Genomic DNA, 18,606 nt, shown 5'->3' with positions numbered 1-18,606 from the left:
AAATATATCATAAAACTCTTTTAATTTTAAAAATACGGCACATGCAAGGAATCTGAAATTCATATTTAATTACTATAATTTTACAGCCCATTACACAAAATAAAATAGCGATCACCACAGCAATAATTATTTTCATATAGATAGTTTAGTGCATAAAACTGATTGCAAATATACTATATCTTTTCCAACTTACTTGTAGTTTCAAGAAACTGAGATATAAGGTGTGGTACAGCAGGTTTTGGCATAATATGGTATTATTAATTTAAGTTATGAATTAGCAAAAATGCTATTTAAGAAAATACAAGTATCGTCAAGGAAGACTACTTGTCTTATTTAAAAAAATGTATGTACATTTTGATTCTTACTATCAATTGCTTGAGATTTAGCGCGCTTATAACTAATGGGACTAGTAAAATTTCATGTCTGTCTGTCTGTCCGCCTGACATCTCGAAATAAACACGCTCATAGGCTTTAAATTGTTCATTATGCTTCATTTATATATGATGATAAATGAATTTGGTGGTGATACATGTCACTCTATAGGATTTGTCTGAGCGTCAGCAAATTGGTGAAAAAATAAATTTGTAAACAAACTCAATAAACTCATAACAGATTCAAACATGTGTCATGTTAACACACGCAGCCTAAATATACCAATACGTGTAACAGAATTGTTCAATGACTTGGTGTATAAAGATTTATTATTTAAACTTGATATGAAACGCAATTTAATAAAGTATATCTGAATGTATGATGTTGCAAGATGTGGCGAGAGAGATTTCAGACTTATAATATAAACTTTGCAAAAACATCTGAGTTCTATGATGCGACTGTCAATCTATCTTTCCGCAGGACATATTTAGAATGAAATTAGGTATAGATTTGAAATGTTAGATGGAATCTCATCGAAGGCTGTTACGACACTTGGTCTGGTGTACTTCCACTTTGAATTCATATTGTTATTGTAATTTTCATGTAACTTTCCAGAACAGACTCGATCATTATACTCCATACATTAATCAGTTTTCGTTGACTTTATATAGTAATTGAACAAGACATGCTTAAAAGTTGCAATACATACCCTGCAAATGAAACTGAATTATAGTTTTGTCGGATGAAGTTGAGTACGAAGAGTTATACCCAGTGCAAAACACGAGTGTGTGCAATAAATAGCAACAATTTGTCCCGGACTCAAACATTCCCCAGCAGATTGCTCTGTAGTCGGTGTCGTTCCTCGCGAGAACTACATTATACAGCCATTCCAACACCCCAATCTGCCTCGCGCCTGTAATATACAGTTTTATGGCTCGGGACGTTCAGCACCATTCCGTCTGCCAAGAGCAATTTATAATGCATCAATCCCATCCATCCATTTTTTAGTTATCTCAATCAATGGGTAATGTAAAAAAATATAAAAGAGGTTTCTGGGATTTAAATGTAAAACTTTGCAATAGTTGCAACACCATAACTAAACCTCTCGTTCTTTCCTTACAAAAGGTTTTCTATTAGTAAACTAAAAATTTAACAGTTCAATATATAAATGATTTTAAATTTTAAAAATCCCTTAGTTCTAGTATTTGAGATCGGTTTCAACTTATTCAAAAAATGTTCAGTCACTATATAAATAAACAGAAACCGATTCAAATAACACATCCTAAGACTTTATAAATGAGTAGTTTTTATGACTGTTAACAAAGCAGTTCAGAGGCTCTCATTATAAGTATTTTTATAGTAAAATGTTTACGCTGTTTAGTAATAAACCCCTATTTTTTGTGATACTTGTTATGGAGTAGTAAATTGTTGAAGTAAACCTCCTTGTTGTTAAATTATTAATTTAATTTCAAATATTAAAAATAAAACTTTAAAATCATCGAAAATTGTAAACTCTGTGATTCTAATAAGTGGTCTAACATACTAGGTGATTTGCTATGTAATGGTTAGAGGCGAGAGCAACTGGTCTTTCCTTTAAGATTTATTAGGAATTTTTTAATTTCAACACAGAAGTTTAGTAGCATGTGGAAAATCATGAAAGTGAAAATAGATATATTTTGTGACTATCTAGATCATCATTAATATAGTTATTTGTTAACTAATCGACTTTTGTCCTCGTTAGATGATGCGAATGACGGGTCATGTACGGAAGTAAAAGATAATCTCTTGTACAACACAGTTGAGATAACACAGGTTGATAGCATTATCTCTCACAGTATGAGTTAACGGCAACGTTTGTTTTTGTTGGTTTACCACCCCTGATAGGTTTTCCGCTGTTGTGTAGGTGGAATGATGCTGTCCACTTTGTAATACATAGTACATCTAGGACCTGTTACGTACCAACTGTGTCCACAATGATAAAATTCGGGAGCTTGAACATTATTGTGCCATTGCTCATTGCAGTTACTTATAATACTTAAAACGAATGCGTTAGTGCATTTGTTTGTTTTGCTTCCACACGAACTTAACTGTTTGTGCTAAGGCTATGTTTTACTCTGCAATATTAAAAAAATAAAATACATAATGTATGTACTGTTTTCGCTGAAAATTTTAAATATCATAGTTTAAAACAACCGTTACTATAACTCACGTTTGTTCTTTTCAAATATTGTAAAATAGTTGCAGTTCAAAGTTTCACTTGGCATGAATACCAGCTATTAGGTATTAGGTTATATCATCATTATGTCTATTAATATCAGAGCTTTGCTATAAGATAGTATTTTTAGCTGTTTCACAGATATTTCGGAAATAGGACGTGTCACTATTGTACAACTAGCCTGTCTATCATTCACAGTCTGTCACGTGCCCATAACAGCTGTTTATTGTCCCCGTCCATTGTTGTGGGTCATATGTTAATAACATCAACTGGCCTGGAGCAGATGACTGACAGCTATTATGCGTTTGGAAGGCCATTGTGCCAGTATTTTTATTAATTGAGTAATATTTGGAAATGGTTTTTATTTGAATTTAAACAGTTACTATGTACTTCATTTCACAGTTTAAAGAAAACGTAAGATAATGATGTAAATTTTTGAAACTATCCAAACAGGAGTAGCTAAATATGTGTTTATTCATACATTTTAAAAGAATACTACACTGCTCGAGAATACCTAAAAGAAAAGAAAATGTAGACCCCCATAATTAGTTTATCTTATTTTAGGTTTCGTGAGCAACACTGTATTTATTTATTACTTTTATATAACACATCTTATATAATTTATTTTGACGATTATCGATGGATTCGTCACCTAGGATTTTGACAATAAACGAATTGAGTTGAGTTAACTTAGTAATCTCTAGGTAACTGTCTCTAGTTAGATCTCAATAAAGCACTGAAGATACACTGTTCTAGATTTCTCGCTGCGGTTACCTCATTTTCTTTTTTTTTACAAAAAGCAAATTACAAGAATGGAATATAGAAATTAATAATAGCATTTGAAAAAAATAAAGTGGGTAGAGGACTATTATTACAAAGTAAATCTGGCTTGAGACTGCCTTCTTAGGTTTCCAGGCAGTCATTTATTCCAAGAATTTGTCTAACCATTTCAAGCATTTTTCAGTGTTCCCAGGCAATTTATTGACCAATGAAGCATCTGCAAGGATCAATAATTTTGAATGGTGATAACATCATTAAAGAAATATGTTATTATAAACATAAGCACCTTGATGCAGATAATAAATATAAATATTGACTTCAGTTTACTTACCTTTATTCTGTTATAAGTCATTTTTTCATTACTGGAATTTAACTTTATTGTTCTTTGTTACTGTGTGGTTGTTGTTATTTTACTGGTGTTATAAATTAATATATTCTTACATTAATATATTAGATACGTTTTAGTAATTTTCTTGTATATAATACTGTCTACTGTTTTTAGCCATACACAGAAATAAATGATGAAGTATATTATAAATAAATAAGTAATAAGAATCAATTAGAAGTGTAAGAATATGTGTACGTGTGTATGTGTAAATAAATACAAATTTGTGAAATACTGACATAGAAGAATTAATTTATAAATATCATCGTTCGACTTGATTATACAGTTATTGATTGTTATATACTTGTTTTATATATTGTATTACAATAGTTTATTCAAATTTAGCAACACATAAGTGGTAAATGCCGTTTTCTTACTAATATTTTTAAAGTATTACATAGGAACATACGAATACTGACATACATACATTTGTTTTTTTTTTTTCAGGGTCAAGGAAGAATGAAATATACTAAGGCTATCCAATACTCCGACACGAAATGAAATTCCAATACTTTATAGGGATATCATTCACAGGACACTTGCACTATAAAGTTTAATAGAGCTCCCAAGTGGCTCTGAACTAGACGTTACAATGCCATACACAGGGACTAGAGCATAAATAATTGTTTACTCTACCGCACCGATCTAGCAACTAGTGGAACGTTATCTTATTTGATATCACTATTCGCGGTTTTATCCGACGTTGCCAATTTTCTCGAGCAACAGAGTTGCCATTTACTGCTGAAGAATCTAATAAATAGTAGTAATTATTGGATGAATGTCAGGACAGCCAATATTTTAGAGTAAGCAAATGAAATGCATTGTAAGGTGTAATCTGACATGTGCTCATGCAAGCACCCGGAGAGTACCATGCAGCTGTACATTTAAAACATTTTAAATTTTGAACTCATTATAATTGTATCTATATACAATACTGCCACCGTAGTTAGATTAGTCCTATGTAATCCTGAAAATGTGAAGTTGTAAAAGAGTAGAGGAATAAAATCACTATCATCATATTAGCACCTGTGTTGTTTTAAGGATTAGTCTTTGGAATTATCTCGACAAAACGTCTGTCTGTTTCCAGGCAGCCGTGTGTTCCAAAGAGGCATGTTTGGGCAGCGTGGTCTATCAGCATATCGCAAAGACAACTTTCACTGCAAGGCCGAAGGATGAAGTTATTCTTCACGCCAAGAACTTCCTCGACCAGTACTTCGCTTCTATCAAAAGGTATTTAGGTTCAATTTATTATATTACTTAAATTTCTACTCACTATACGACTTTTTGTTTTTGTATACTGAATCCCTTTGTATTACGTAATGCTTTATAAATTTTTCCATCAATATATGTTCTTCAAGTGATAAAGGTGGTGCGATCGATAATAGTTTTAGATTTTTTAAAGTCATACCCGTTTAAGAACTTTCCTAAATATAAAAATTAATATGGAAATACCTAAAAATTACAAAGATTTAAAGTCGGAAGCATAGGCAATCTTGAAATCAGGTATAATAAAAACTGCTGACGAATAAAAATTGAATTTTATGTATACGAGTTATAGCTTTTAGTATAATGTAAGTGTAAAAATTTATATTTTAACTTTAAAAATATACAATTATTTATATTTATGATCAATTAAAACATATAATATCCTTAAGTCGCAAAAATATCACTCCGTTAAAAATGTCGCTTTCATATTTTCTGGCCTTTTTAATTATGCCTGGTTAAAAATGTTTAAAACTTCTTACGTTAAATGCCTGAAATTTTACGTGGAATGCTAAAAAAGAATTTTATCCTTGTTCTGTATTCATAAAAGTTATCTTAAGCTGTTATAAATTTAACATACATAAATATTTTCCAAATGTGAAATCAATTGTATGACTGTCATATATTCATGTATGCTTAATTAGTTAAATAGATAATTTTTACAATTCCTAAACATTTAATGATGTAATGTTATCTAGTTGAAATTAGTGAAAGAAGAGTAGACTCGGGATAAAATCTGTATTTTATAAGTATGATAATAATCTATACCACTTATAGATTATTTGTAGTGCAGCAATCCAGCTACTAAGAGGTCAGGTACTTGTGGGACTTGAGGAAATGAGATTACACAGCGGGTATACTGCACTGACAAGATGCTTTTCATGATTAGGTGATTGCAGAGGTTCACTTGATCAGTATAACAAATCAAATAATTACGGATTTCTGAATCCTTTAAAATATCTTTTTGAATATATGTTTAATCATGTGCTCTTCCCTGAATAACACAAATATAATTTATACACTCCTCAGCTCTCAAAGTTCTCATAAACTTTTTTTAATAATAAATCAAATCGACAAATAAATTATATTACTGACCATATTTTTCCTATATATTAGTGAATTATTAAAACATAATTATATCTTTAAAAATATTTAAATATTTACGTAATAAACTCTTAAAGTAGAAAGAAATATCTTTTGTTCTTATATGCACCCGAAATTTACAATTCAATTAGGCTTTCATCCAACACATTCATTAATTCAATTCGGTGAAATATTCTTGTTTTTATTCGTCCGTTTCCTAAGCTTTATTTGAGGTATTTCATTTTTCACAATTCTTGCTTTGGATTAACGATTGCGAATTTGTATCTTAAATCAACACAATATTGATTTTACAATGAAATGGAGTTTGAGAGATAAACTTAACCGAAATATATACGTTTCTTAACATTTTTTGTTCCGTGTTTCAATATTTACTTTGCAGTATATAAAGATTGAAATTTTATCCATGAAATTAAATTCTAAATTCTAAAACCTAAACCTTCTACACTTAAGAGTGATATCAAACTCACAGCACTTTGTTTCAGAAACAACATTTAAAATACTGAGATAATTTGGACTTTCAAACAAATCGTCAGTCTATTTAGTTTCCTTGTTGCTTTTTAACATTCCAAACAATTTATTATCTAGGATTATATTGAATAAATGTTCAACATTAAAATAACCAACACGTTGTTGTGTTGGATTATGTCTAGTTTTAACTGATAAAGAAGATATAATTATTATCAAAAGTACAAATTATTCTATAAATAAAAAATTATTATTAGATTAGTTTTGAGCATAATAAGAAGATTACAAAATTAAAAGAGAACAATTATTGTTTTTTGGAATAATTCTTAAATTCCACCCATTCAATTATTACTTGCTTCCTTTCCTTAACTTATTTTCCTTAAATTAAAGAGTACTATTCATTTTTGGCAATGGTTCTACTTTATTTCACGTAAGAGATTATCGTTTAGTTTATTTTTTACTTTCAAGCCACTGTCTTTTAGCCAAGTTATCTTATTTGTTTTAGACCAAGGGAACAGTATTGAAATATTCCCTCTGTATATACTATTTCTAAAACAACGCAAGTTTTGTATTCCCTTATATTCCATAGTAGTATATTTACCTTACCATATAGAATCATTTGAATTTATTATTTTAATTTAAGTTGCGATTATTACGTAATTTATGAATGTCGTAAGCAAATTGAAGTCAGTTTCAAGTGATCAATAGAAATAATATCTTCAATATTGTTTTTAGCCTACTTATAATAGGCCATACCGATATGCGTTCACAAATTAATAAATTGCGTAATGTCGCATTACATTCTAAAAGTATAAAAATAGCATATCGAACTTTTATTAGGATGAAAAACTATCCCTATGAGACTTCTTTGTAATTATCAATTTATGTTCTTAATATCTGAAATGAAGGAAAAAAGTATAAGGCTATTTAATTTCTTAATTTAACAGCACTTTTGTGCCTTCTTTTTTGTTCATTACATCGGCTCTACACCTTTTTCATCACATGTTCTGTCATTCCATTGCAGTGAGGAGGCAGAGAAGGCACGAAGGACAGTGAAGAATGGATTGGCAGCCAGTGTCCTGGCCAAAATCGCTGAGTAAGTCGTTAGCTATGACGCCATGGGTATTAACGGTTATGACGTCATTAGCATGGTGGGTAATGTGTTGTCGAGTCCTAACTTGTCAGGCCATGAAAGTTCGGTATTACTCTCTAACTATCGATGTATGATTGGTTTATATCGATTGGACTAACTATTTTATAGAGTCTTAATTTGGCAGATTAAAAAGGTTGGGTATGGGCTCTGACAATTAATATAATTTAGAAACCTATTGATGGTTCTAAGCTACAATATCGAGCCTTAAACTCTCACGTTATTTTAATTTGATGTTTGCAATAAATAGCGTTGTATCGGTTTAAGTTATATTATGTATCGATGGTCTGAAATTGTGATACCAATCGACTGGGCATTTGTCTTATAGCCTGATGTACTATATATTGGTAGACCTGACTTGTTCTATTAAGCCAGATGATGATCTAAGTTGTTTTGAGTTAAGAATATCGATGAATCAATGTTATCTATTAATTCAATCACCGTTTTTAAATTGTAATATAGATTATCATTCCGATAAAATATATGAATTGATTACTAATATTCATGTATCTTTGTGTCTTTTTTAAACATCGCTCATTTCAATTTGTGTTACCAACCGTTAATCTGATACACAATCCAAGTTTGGGTAGTTATTATTATTGATTTATTATGAGGCTTTTAAATATATCCTGCCTTGTAAAATCGAGTCTCAATTTGTCGGAACATCGGTGTTTTCTCTATCATATTACGCCCTTTTTCTCACTTAAACTGTCATGAACATTGAATACTATTAATGAGATGATTTTTATATTGTATACTTATGTCAGCAAGGAGGGCAATTTTACAGAAAAATTAATGGTAGTAACCAGGGTAATGTTATAATTTAAAATCCAACCAACAAGTGTACCAAGTTTGACCTAAAATTACCACAGCCATTGTTATGCATGATTTGTTACAGGTGGAATTTATATAGTTTGGTTTAACTATACTAACAATAATATATCCATATTCAACTAATGACATTTAAAAATATCTCTTAAAATAATACGTATACAAACACATACACATACAACATAACAAACATTGATTAATTCAATGTTGCTTCATTGTTGGAAATTCTTTAAACCATTTCAATCATAAATTGCCAATAACAAAGATTTAAACAAAATATGCTTACAGTTCTGCAAGAAACGAACAATTATCGCATAACGTGTATAATTTAATAATTAGCTACACTTAACGATGCATAAAATGAAACATAGCAATGCAATATGAGAATATAATTTAACTTTTCATAAAAGAAGTTGTTTTTGTTATTTTTACCTTTTTATTTTACGAAAAAATTGTGATTATATTTCACCGCAATATCTAAATTTATTATGCAACGGTAATTATGATAGTTGTGAATAAAATACAATAAGTGAATCTTATCCCTTAAAACTTTCAAGCATTCTTTCATTACCACGTCCTGTAATTAAGGTATATCACTTCTGTCTCTAGGTAAGGTCTGAGCGTTGCCAACAAGGGTTAAAATAAGAGCTTATAGAAAAATTGACGTTTTCGTGTTCGTTTTGGGCTGTTTTGCTTTATCACTCTTGCCTAAACTAGACGGGAATGGAGAAAAACAACAGTTCCCTCATTATTAGTTGGTAAATTATTAATTAATAAAAAATGGAAGTATCTTATTAGGTTGCACTTTCAAAAAAATTTAAGTAATTTAAAATACGTCATCAATTAATTTAAATGTTCAACTCAAGCCGCACTGTTTTGGTACAATGAACGATATTAGTTACAACATTGGTAGGGCGAATATGTGCAGAATTTGTTTTGATCGATTACGAATTATTGGTTTTGAAATTCTATTAATTATTAGTTGCTATTTTGAAACTTTGAGAGTTTCCAAGAAATATTATATATAAAAGAGACACAATAGTTCAATAAAAACTACTTGTTCTTGACCGCAAGAAAACAGCTTAGAGGAAGTTATATTAGTTACTTTGTACTTTGACTCCATAAAGCCATTGACGTTTGAAATTAACTGGCAGAACAGTTATTTTGTGTCAATGATTTTGCCTTGTTACTTTATCCTGAAAACTCACTCACAGCGAAAAAAAATATCCAATCATGTACTTGTGTTCTTTGTTGAATATGTATCACAATTATAACAAGAATTTTATTATTTGCTCTTAAAACTTTAAAGAATTTAAAATAAGTATTTTTTTGACCAGTTACTGATTTCTAATGAACACTTTCACTGTTACACGAGCCATGTACTAAATTAGCATTGGGGATTACCAATGTTCTTCTGCCTCAGTCAATGTATGGACACTTATTCTCTTTCTTTTTTCTTTGTTAGGTCAAATGAAAAGTTTATTTTGGAATAGAAATGAAAATACATACTGACTAGAGTAAATCAGCTATGGGAAACGTGAACGTGTGTTATTTTGTGATTTAATTTAAAAGTCTCATTACTTGGGGACAGCGGCTGCGTGAGTAGTAAGAGCACTTACGGTTCCAGAAACACGTTTTTCCAGTTACAAGTACCATTGAGTGTAGTCAAGTTTACTTTTCTTTGTAGATTTTCGTCTTGTTGATCACAGATTATATCAATTATTTTATTATGAATTTATTTTACTTTATTACATCATGTTGTTTATTGATACTTTGCTACCTCAAGTCACCATCATTTGCTATTAAAATTATGAACATTTTTTATACATTTTTCTATAAAACATTGAACATATACCAAAACCATAAACTTTGATTTCAAACACATTTTCGAAACTGTGTAAAAATATTTATACTTTTTTCTGATAATGATGTATACAAATTTGATATAATCATTGGAAATGAAAAGCAGTGTTTATTACAAGATCATAATAGAACGTATGTAATTATATTCTTATACTAACATGGAATATTGATTTATGTCGTTCTACCAGATCCAATGATTAAAATTTATTTTTGTCAATTTATATATTCAGTAGTTTGTAGTACTTTATAAAAGAATGGTTCGTTAACTGGTAAGCGTCAAAGAAACCTAGTTTATATTTAATGCAATATTGAAGGTCATTCCTACTGTATAAAAGGTTTCTCTCCAGGACAAAAACATTTCAGATGTTATGATTCCCATATGAATATGAAGCTTCATGTACAATTAAAAGTCTATAATATGTTAACTCGTTTTCGAAATATCGTGCGCTGTCAAAGAGGCAGATAGACAGACAGACATATATAAAAGTTTTCATTCCCTCTATTGATAGGATGCGCTAATGATCAGCCAAGGTATTAGGTCTTTGAAAACGAACGTATTTAGATGAAGCATAAGTCCGCATATTGTATTATAGTAGTTCAAAAATTTGTGTAAAGAAAGACAATAATGAGATATTTTCACAAATATGTTTTAAGGACAATAACGTTGTCCCTTTGTTTCAGGATCACAATATTATTGCTAATTAAGGACGTATTTCAGTTCCTCTGATTGATGGCTCAGGGTCTTGGAGGAACGGAATTCGTTATTTGGCTTCTTCGCGTTCCGATATTGTTTATTGTCCCGCGTTGGCTGGAAGTTAGGGGCATTATTTCGTAATCTGTTTCTTCCCTATTAAGATTTACAGAAAACAAAGAACAATGAATTTCGCAGACATATTACAGAGCTTAGTTTAAAAACTGTGTAGAAAAGTGTTGGGCAGATTAAACAACAATTTTACAATTCTTATACTGAATTATTTCTCAAAATTATTATTGTTTCGATTATATTCGATAGCTAAAAAGGGTCTTATTTTACACATTTTAGGTACATTGGTACACTAGTCTTTACAAGTAAAGGAGGTTTGTAAAGGTAATTAATTCTTATTTTACACCAATTTAAATCAATATATACGAGAATTTAAATTATTAGTGCAGTGTTATTGCGTAGGGTACTAAATAAAATGAAAGGTGTTACTAAGATACTCACTGGCTCTATTTTACATAACAAAAGTCAAAAGCTGCATGTCATTCTTAATTGTAGAATATAAATGAAAAATTGCTATTCTTTACTCGGAAGTATAGTGAGTGAGTCACGTTACGAAGAATATTCACAACCAGGGTGATGTATATAAATGGGTTCATGCTTTGTAAATGGCTAAAAACACAATACTCTGCGTTTTGGATTTAAGTCGTAGTAACGGCGCTGTGGAAGTGACGATGGCCGAATGGTCTAAGACCGTGGAATTAGGGTTTGAATTTTAAACCCTTTCTGTCACCGTTGCTCTTTTTATCAGTACCATCGACCTTGTACTCTCCTTATTCTGTTCGATAAGATCCTCGTACAGGCCAGTGGACTATGAGGACTGAAAAGAGCTCAAAATCAAGGCTTGAAAAGGGATTGGCCTCTCCTAAAAAGAACTCCAAATTGCAAATTTAATCCTTACTACCATCTCCCCATTAGAGAAGCAAAATTTAAATGTAATTGAAATAACACATATATTGTTTTTATTTTATTGTTGGAGGAGAACGGTCACCAGTTAAAAAATAAATAAAATATAACGTTGTACCTACGTACCATTGTTATTACTGTATTTTGTAAAGACATAAATTGCTGTGGCAATTATTCCAGATTTAACTATTCAGCCACATTTAAGACCATTGTCCAGTCAGTATTTGCAACCATTGTCTTTGTCTTTGATTCCTTTGTTTCTGTCCACTTTGTGTGTAACAGCTGTTCAATACCCACTTTTATATTTTTGAGCCTTTGTTAAATAGAACGCAAGCCTATTACGCTGAGAAGAAAACGGTTGGAGTATAGCTCTTAATAAAATACTAAAATACTCTTTGTAGGCGCTAGCTTTGCCACGTTTCTGATACAGCTTTTAAATTGCTTTTGAAAATCAATAGTTTTTGTTTGTTAGTGAGTAATTCTACATTGTTGGATTAGCTGTTACTTATTGTGTACAAAAAACATTCTGATGATTCAAAAAGAGTCAATAAAAAAATTATTACTTTAAAAAAATATTTAAAACTTAAATATTTAAGAGCCATATGTACAGACATCGGTATTTATTTTAATCCTGTAAGAACAATGCTAAACTTATACTATTTTTAGACAAAACTGGAAAACGAGGGGTTGCAAAAGTATTGTTTCAAGATGAAGAATTATGAGTTATCCAATTAATCACGAAATAATATATTACAGAATTGAGAAACGCTTGTTTTAATCTGTCAACAAACGATGATAAATCAAAATTTACTCGTGAGGATTTGCAGGATTCTAAAAATCTTTGGAGTTTAAACTATTTTTAATCTTGGGTTTATGAAATTTTAGTACTTTCAGGAACTCTGAGCTGATCAGCAAAATTTTAAACACAATTAAGTAGTTCTCAGGACATTGAAGTCACGGGTATTTATAATGTTTAAAAACAAGTTAAATGTACAATAAAGTGGTTTAATGGTTCTAGAGGAATTTCGAAAGACGATAATACGCTTTGAGCGAGTAAAAGTGGGAAAGCGACGACGGACGGCGAGACGGAGGGGTATCGACCGCGGCTCTTCGGGAACAATTGCTCGTTACAGCTGTTCTATCTACTCTGGGCCACAGATTATCCGCAGTCACATCGGAGACGTGTTCTATCTCCGTGGCCTATATATCGCACTTGAGGCTGTGTAGCCAGTTACCCCCGAGTACAGCTCGTGATTAAGCTTCATGATTGTGTTATGGATACGGGACCATACGTACAGCGTTAACTAGGAGGTGGATGTGAAAAGAAGTTAATACCTTCCATCGCTGCTGAGCGGTAGCGAGGTGCTGGAAACGTTTCATTAAAAAAAAAGTAACTCTTGAAACTTTGCCTGAAGCATCATTTTTGTATCGTAAGTATAGATCTGGATGATATTGCATGCCACCCCATGGAATTCAGTTTAGCGTTAGCAAAAATTTTCCTCGATATTATAACCATAATCGCAACGAAGAAATCGCTAAATAAAACAATATAGGAACCAAATTATTTCATATTCTTTACATGTCAGAAAGTAATGTTACTGTACTCGTTTTATTCACAAATTTGTTTATCCTGCAATTTCCTCATTGTCATAATGGCTACCCATAAGATCAATATAAAAATTTACGCTGACCTTCAGCCAAATCCTTTGGTTTGACATGCACTACGATTTCTGGGGAATAAAGTCCATAAATTCATTCTTAAGATATCGCGGACGGACAAAAAAAAGGAAATGAAAGTTTTCCAGCCCCTCGATCAATAGACTTTTCTAACGTTCAGCCAATAAATTTGTTTACACATTTCACACGAATACTTGAAGTTTTTACATACGATATAGTAACACACGTAGTCTCACTATCGGTAATATTATTCGAGAATGATTTCATTTATAGACTACATGTTGTCTCCTATCCATCCATGCGATTTGGCTAAGCTTCATTGAAACCATCACACAGTACGCTACACAATTACTCGGTTTTTTTTTTCTGCAGATATGTAAAAATTGCCTTTCTGTATGATTGTATGTCGGTCTAACTGCAGGATATATGAAGAATCATTCGAAGCCTGCTAATCAACATGTAGTTACGCGTATTGCTATCTTTTATAATTGTTATTTGAGCAGTAACTTCGTTTCCTGTTGCTATCCTCAAATGAGGCACAACCGAAAAATTCTGCATATTGGGTAGAACTGAAATTTGAATATCCTAAACAGAAAATAGACAAATTTTACCCAGTACAGTTAAATAGGCATTTTCTTTCTAACAATGAAGTGCAAGTACATTTTTCCAGTAATTTTTTTACCGTAGTTCAAAACGTCACTAATATTCTATATGATTTAATGATTGTTTAAAACATTGTAATAATAGGGGTTACTTGATTTTAATATGTATTTATTATAGAATTTTATTAGTTTGTTACATTAATGCGCGAAATAAAATAAGTATATCAATCTACAAAATAAGATAAATGCTTACTTAATCTAAAATAGCGTTATTTTTTCAAAAGTAAAAAACTGTAACAACCTCATTCAAAATACACGATCAAGGTTTACGAGAGAATCATAATATTTTATAACATATTTTTACTGTTTATGTATTTTAAAATATATTACCAGAAGCTAGGTACTTCAAAGTGCCCATAACAGTGCACTTTATATTTTATAATGTAATCAAATTAAAATTGTACAATTTATGGGAAAGTTCTGTGTAGAAATATGAGCCAAATTCAGCTGATTACGCTATTAAAAGTGGATTATTTATACTTACTATTTTTAAGATGTAATGGAAAATTTAAGGTTATATGCCATGCCACCTAATTTTAAATAGTAACCGTTTTATAAACCTTCAACCTTCAGGAGTATTATATATTTTATCAATTGTGCTGTATCTGTTTTCGAAAGAAGTCAGTGTCCACCCTGCTAGAATAAGCAAAGATAAACTTTCTCATTTGGTTCACTGGGCACTTCCTTTGAAATCACATCTTCGCGCGTATTTACAAAAGGATGAAGCGAGTGAAAATCCTACATCTACAAATTTTACAGAATAGGAAACTGGGATGGTTTGATATAGTAAATGTTTCTTGTATATATTTATGTCTGATATAAGGAGAAACAAGCATTACGAACTAGATATCATTGAATAAGTATAATAATAAATAAACGTGTTTTAAATTATTATTACATATGGGCCATGGCAGATAAGCCATGGTAATAAAAGTTTAACCTGGCAATATATCTATATATATAAAAATCTTGAGTCACGATGTATGTTGCCAATAAACTCCAAAACGACTGAACCAATTTCAATCAAATTTCACATGTATCCGTAATTTAGTCTAACTTAGAAGATAGGATAGTTATTATCTGAATTATTCGCTTATGTCGTGAATATAAACGAATAAAATGAAGAAAAGTTTTCAAAGCGCCTGCACATTATAACCTGCAATTACGAGATAGATACGTATATTAAACAGTGAAACACTATTTGAAGGCGCTAAGTTATGATGTATAATTGTCTAAACTAAATTTTTGGTTGAACTTAAAGGTTGAGTGGTAGACCACTTTGTAATAAAATACATTATGCATGTACAATACATTTTTGACATATTTTCTTGATCGTGACATCAAGGTAAAATCTACATCGGGGTTGGAAATATAATTTACTTCAACCAGAAATGCTCATACGCGGGCAAAACTTACGAAAAGCGTGCGAAGCCGCGGGAAACAGCTAGTATATATATATATATATATATATATATATATATATATATATATATATATATATATATATATATATATATATAATTTTTTCAATAAACATTGAATCACAAAAAGTACTTGCTCCGCCGGGACTCGAACCCGGATCTCTCACTTGCCGAGTGAATGTGCTACCATTACACCACAGAGCCCTTACTTTTTACGATTCAATGATTTTGTATTTGGCCGTATCTGTCACATATGTGTTTAAATAACCAAACTAACATGTGATCGGAAGACCAAATACCTGTCAAACGACATTTATTTACTTTAATTAAATTTGTATAAATGGCAATAGCCGAATTAAATTTTTTCAATAAACATCGAATCACAAAAAGTACAAAACATAATATATATATATATATATATATATATATATATATATATATATATATATATATATATATAATTAAATTGATGTAATATTCAATATTTTATAGTTGCGTATTGGTTTAGCATAAATATAGCAAACACTTTTGTAAATAATCCTGTTAACGTTAGAGAGATTCTACCATGACAATGAAAAACGTTGACCTTTTACACAAGTTTATTATGAAGTTAACTACTAAGTTATTTTTTAGTGTTACGGAAACCTATCAATCAAAATTCTACACTTTTATTTATGATGCACCGAGAATGAACTAACCTATACACGTTTTCTTACAAATGGACACTTCGTTATATTTTGTAACTTTTCGCAGAAAAAAATCCTTTTCAACATAATTAAAGAAGTAAATAAAACAAGCCTTACGTCACTGCAAATATATGCTTGGAAACAGGTCACGCGATTGTCGTTTGAAATTTTGTAAATAGAATATATTCTTTAAGAACAACTTAGCAAATAATGGACTTGGAACGAGGACTTGAAGAGGACAGAATACACACAATGACCAGGAAAAGAGTAGTGTGTATTTTTTAAATAATGGAGGACATATAATGGAAAGTGAGGATAAGAAATGACAAGTTAAGTAATGTGTAAACTGAAGAAGGCCATGGAATTGTTTGAAAAACGTTATATTGTACACGATCTTACAGTACATATATATTGCAAACAATACAAAACTTGTATTGTGTGGCCCGGACCTCCAGCAGGAAACCTTACTTGATAATACACGTAATCTAACGAAAGAGCTGAAAGACGGATGTCATGAAAAGATGAACTACATTGTGTCATCACATTGTGTCATAGTTTTTCATTCGACTCTTATCAAACCAGAGCTTAACGTTACATTTTTATCTTCTGACAATTGTATAAAATTCAAGTTCAATAGCCAATCATCACTCAGGGACACTGTTCTAACGTCAGACTTTTCAGTAATTTGTTTAGTAATAGATTTTGAACAGGAAATTGGTGTTAAATTTATATACCTAATCACCAGTTTCCTGTTTTATCAAGTAGCCAGTTTCATTGATACCAATAAGAAGAATGACATTTAATACGTACCTTAATACGTAGTTTTGTACATAAAAGAGATTGTACCGGATTATCTCATCTTAGTAGCTTTTGTGATTTTAGAATGATAAAATTATAATAAAAACCAACCCAAACCGATTCTATAGGACTCGTGTGTGACAAATTGTAATGTAAATTTTTTTTAATCCTAAATGTAATAATTTTCTTAAAGAGTATCCCAGTGTTTCACGTAGTTTGATGCCGGACTGTGAAAGTTTCATATCTGTTTCTGAGCGAGCACCTTAGACGTAAAATAAACGTGTATAAAATTCGTAAAATTTGAGCATTTATATATTTCACTTCATACGGTGAACCTAATTACAAGAGTATAAAATAATCTCAGAAAAAAAGTATAAATACAGTAATGATTTAATAAATAACAATAATAATACTCTAAATCGATAAAAAAAATATATATACAGGGTGATTCAAAACTAAACGGCAATCTCTCGGGAGCTTATTCTATAGCTAAAAACAAGTAAAAAAAGTTCATATAACCATATTCCCGGAAAACGCTTCGTTAGCGAGTTACGCCTAGCGAAAGATTTCTCCCGGATTTCAGAACCCTTGGTGAAGTCAGGCGGTTATAAAAAATGGTAAAGGTAGTTACAAAGATACAAATACGATTGTTTTTTATGTTTTTATATCTGAAAAATTTATTTAAATTCGTCACAGAGCTGTAAATGCAATAATACTTTCAGAGATATCTTACGTAAAACACAAGAATTGGTGCAAAGAAATAACACATTTTTGTGTTTAACGTAAGATTACTTCCATAAATGTTACATAAAGGTCATTTTTTTCTTAAACAGATTTGTAGAACATTTAATTCTGAAAAGATTCATGTGAATTACTTAGGAAAAAAATTAATAATAGGTATTGAAATTTAGCTTTATTTAAAAATAAAACAGACGCACAAAAATGCATATTCTTATCTGCATAAAAATATTAACTAATGTTTAGGTTGTGAGTAACAGCCTGATCATTTATTCTAGACTGAACATTAACATAAAATGTATTTACCTTTATAAAACTGTAATAATCACCTATAATAGTTGCTCAAAAGTGTCCTCCGTTGTTAGCAATGACCGTTTTCGCACGACGAATCCACTCTTTTCTAGCGCGTTTCATAACGTTTGGAGGCATTCTTGATAGTTTCTGCCGCCTCTGTAATGCGATTACGTAACTCCTCTATGGTGTTTAATCCGTTTTGAATAAACAATTGACTTCATCCAACCCCATAAGAA

General features: G+C 30.8%; 1 protein-coding gene across 1 annotated transcript in view; it reads left to right on the top strand.

Annotated features, from left to right (window-relative positions):
- LOC124367569 (nitric oxide synthase, salivary gland-like) overlaps positions 1-18,606 on the top strand; it is a 301,691-nt gene that overhangs the window by 235,544 nt on the left and 47,541 nt on the right. Inside the window, 1 exon segment of the mRNA XM_046824506.1 lies at positions 4,840-4,982. Within this exon segment, the coding sequence (XP_046680462.1) occupies positions 4,840-4,982 (143 nt within the window).

The sequence above is a fragment of the Homalodisca vitripennis genome, chromosome 8 (assembly GCF_021130785.1).
Source record: "Homalodisca vitripennis isolate AUS2020 chromosome 8, UT_GWSS_2.1, whole genome shotgun sequence".
NCBI lineage: Eukaryota > Metazoa > Arthropoda > Insecta > Hemiptera > Cicadellidae > Homalodisca > Homalodisca vitripennis.
Note: the sequence above shows the minus strand (reverse complement) of the source record. Positions and strands in the feature narration are given on the sequence as shown.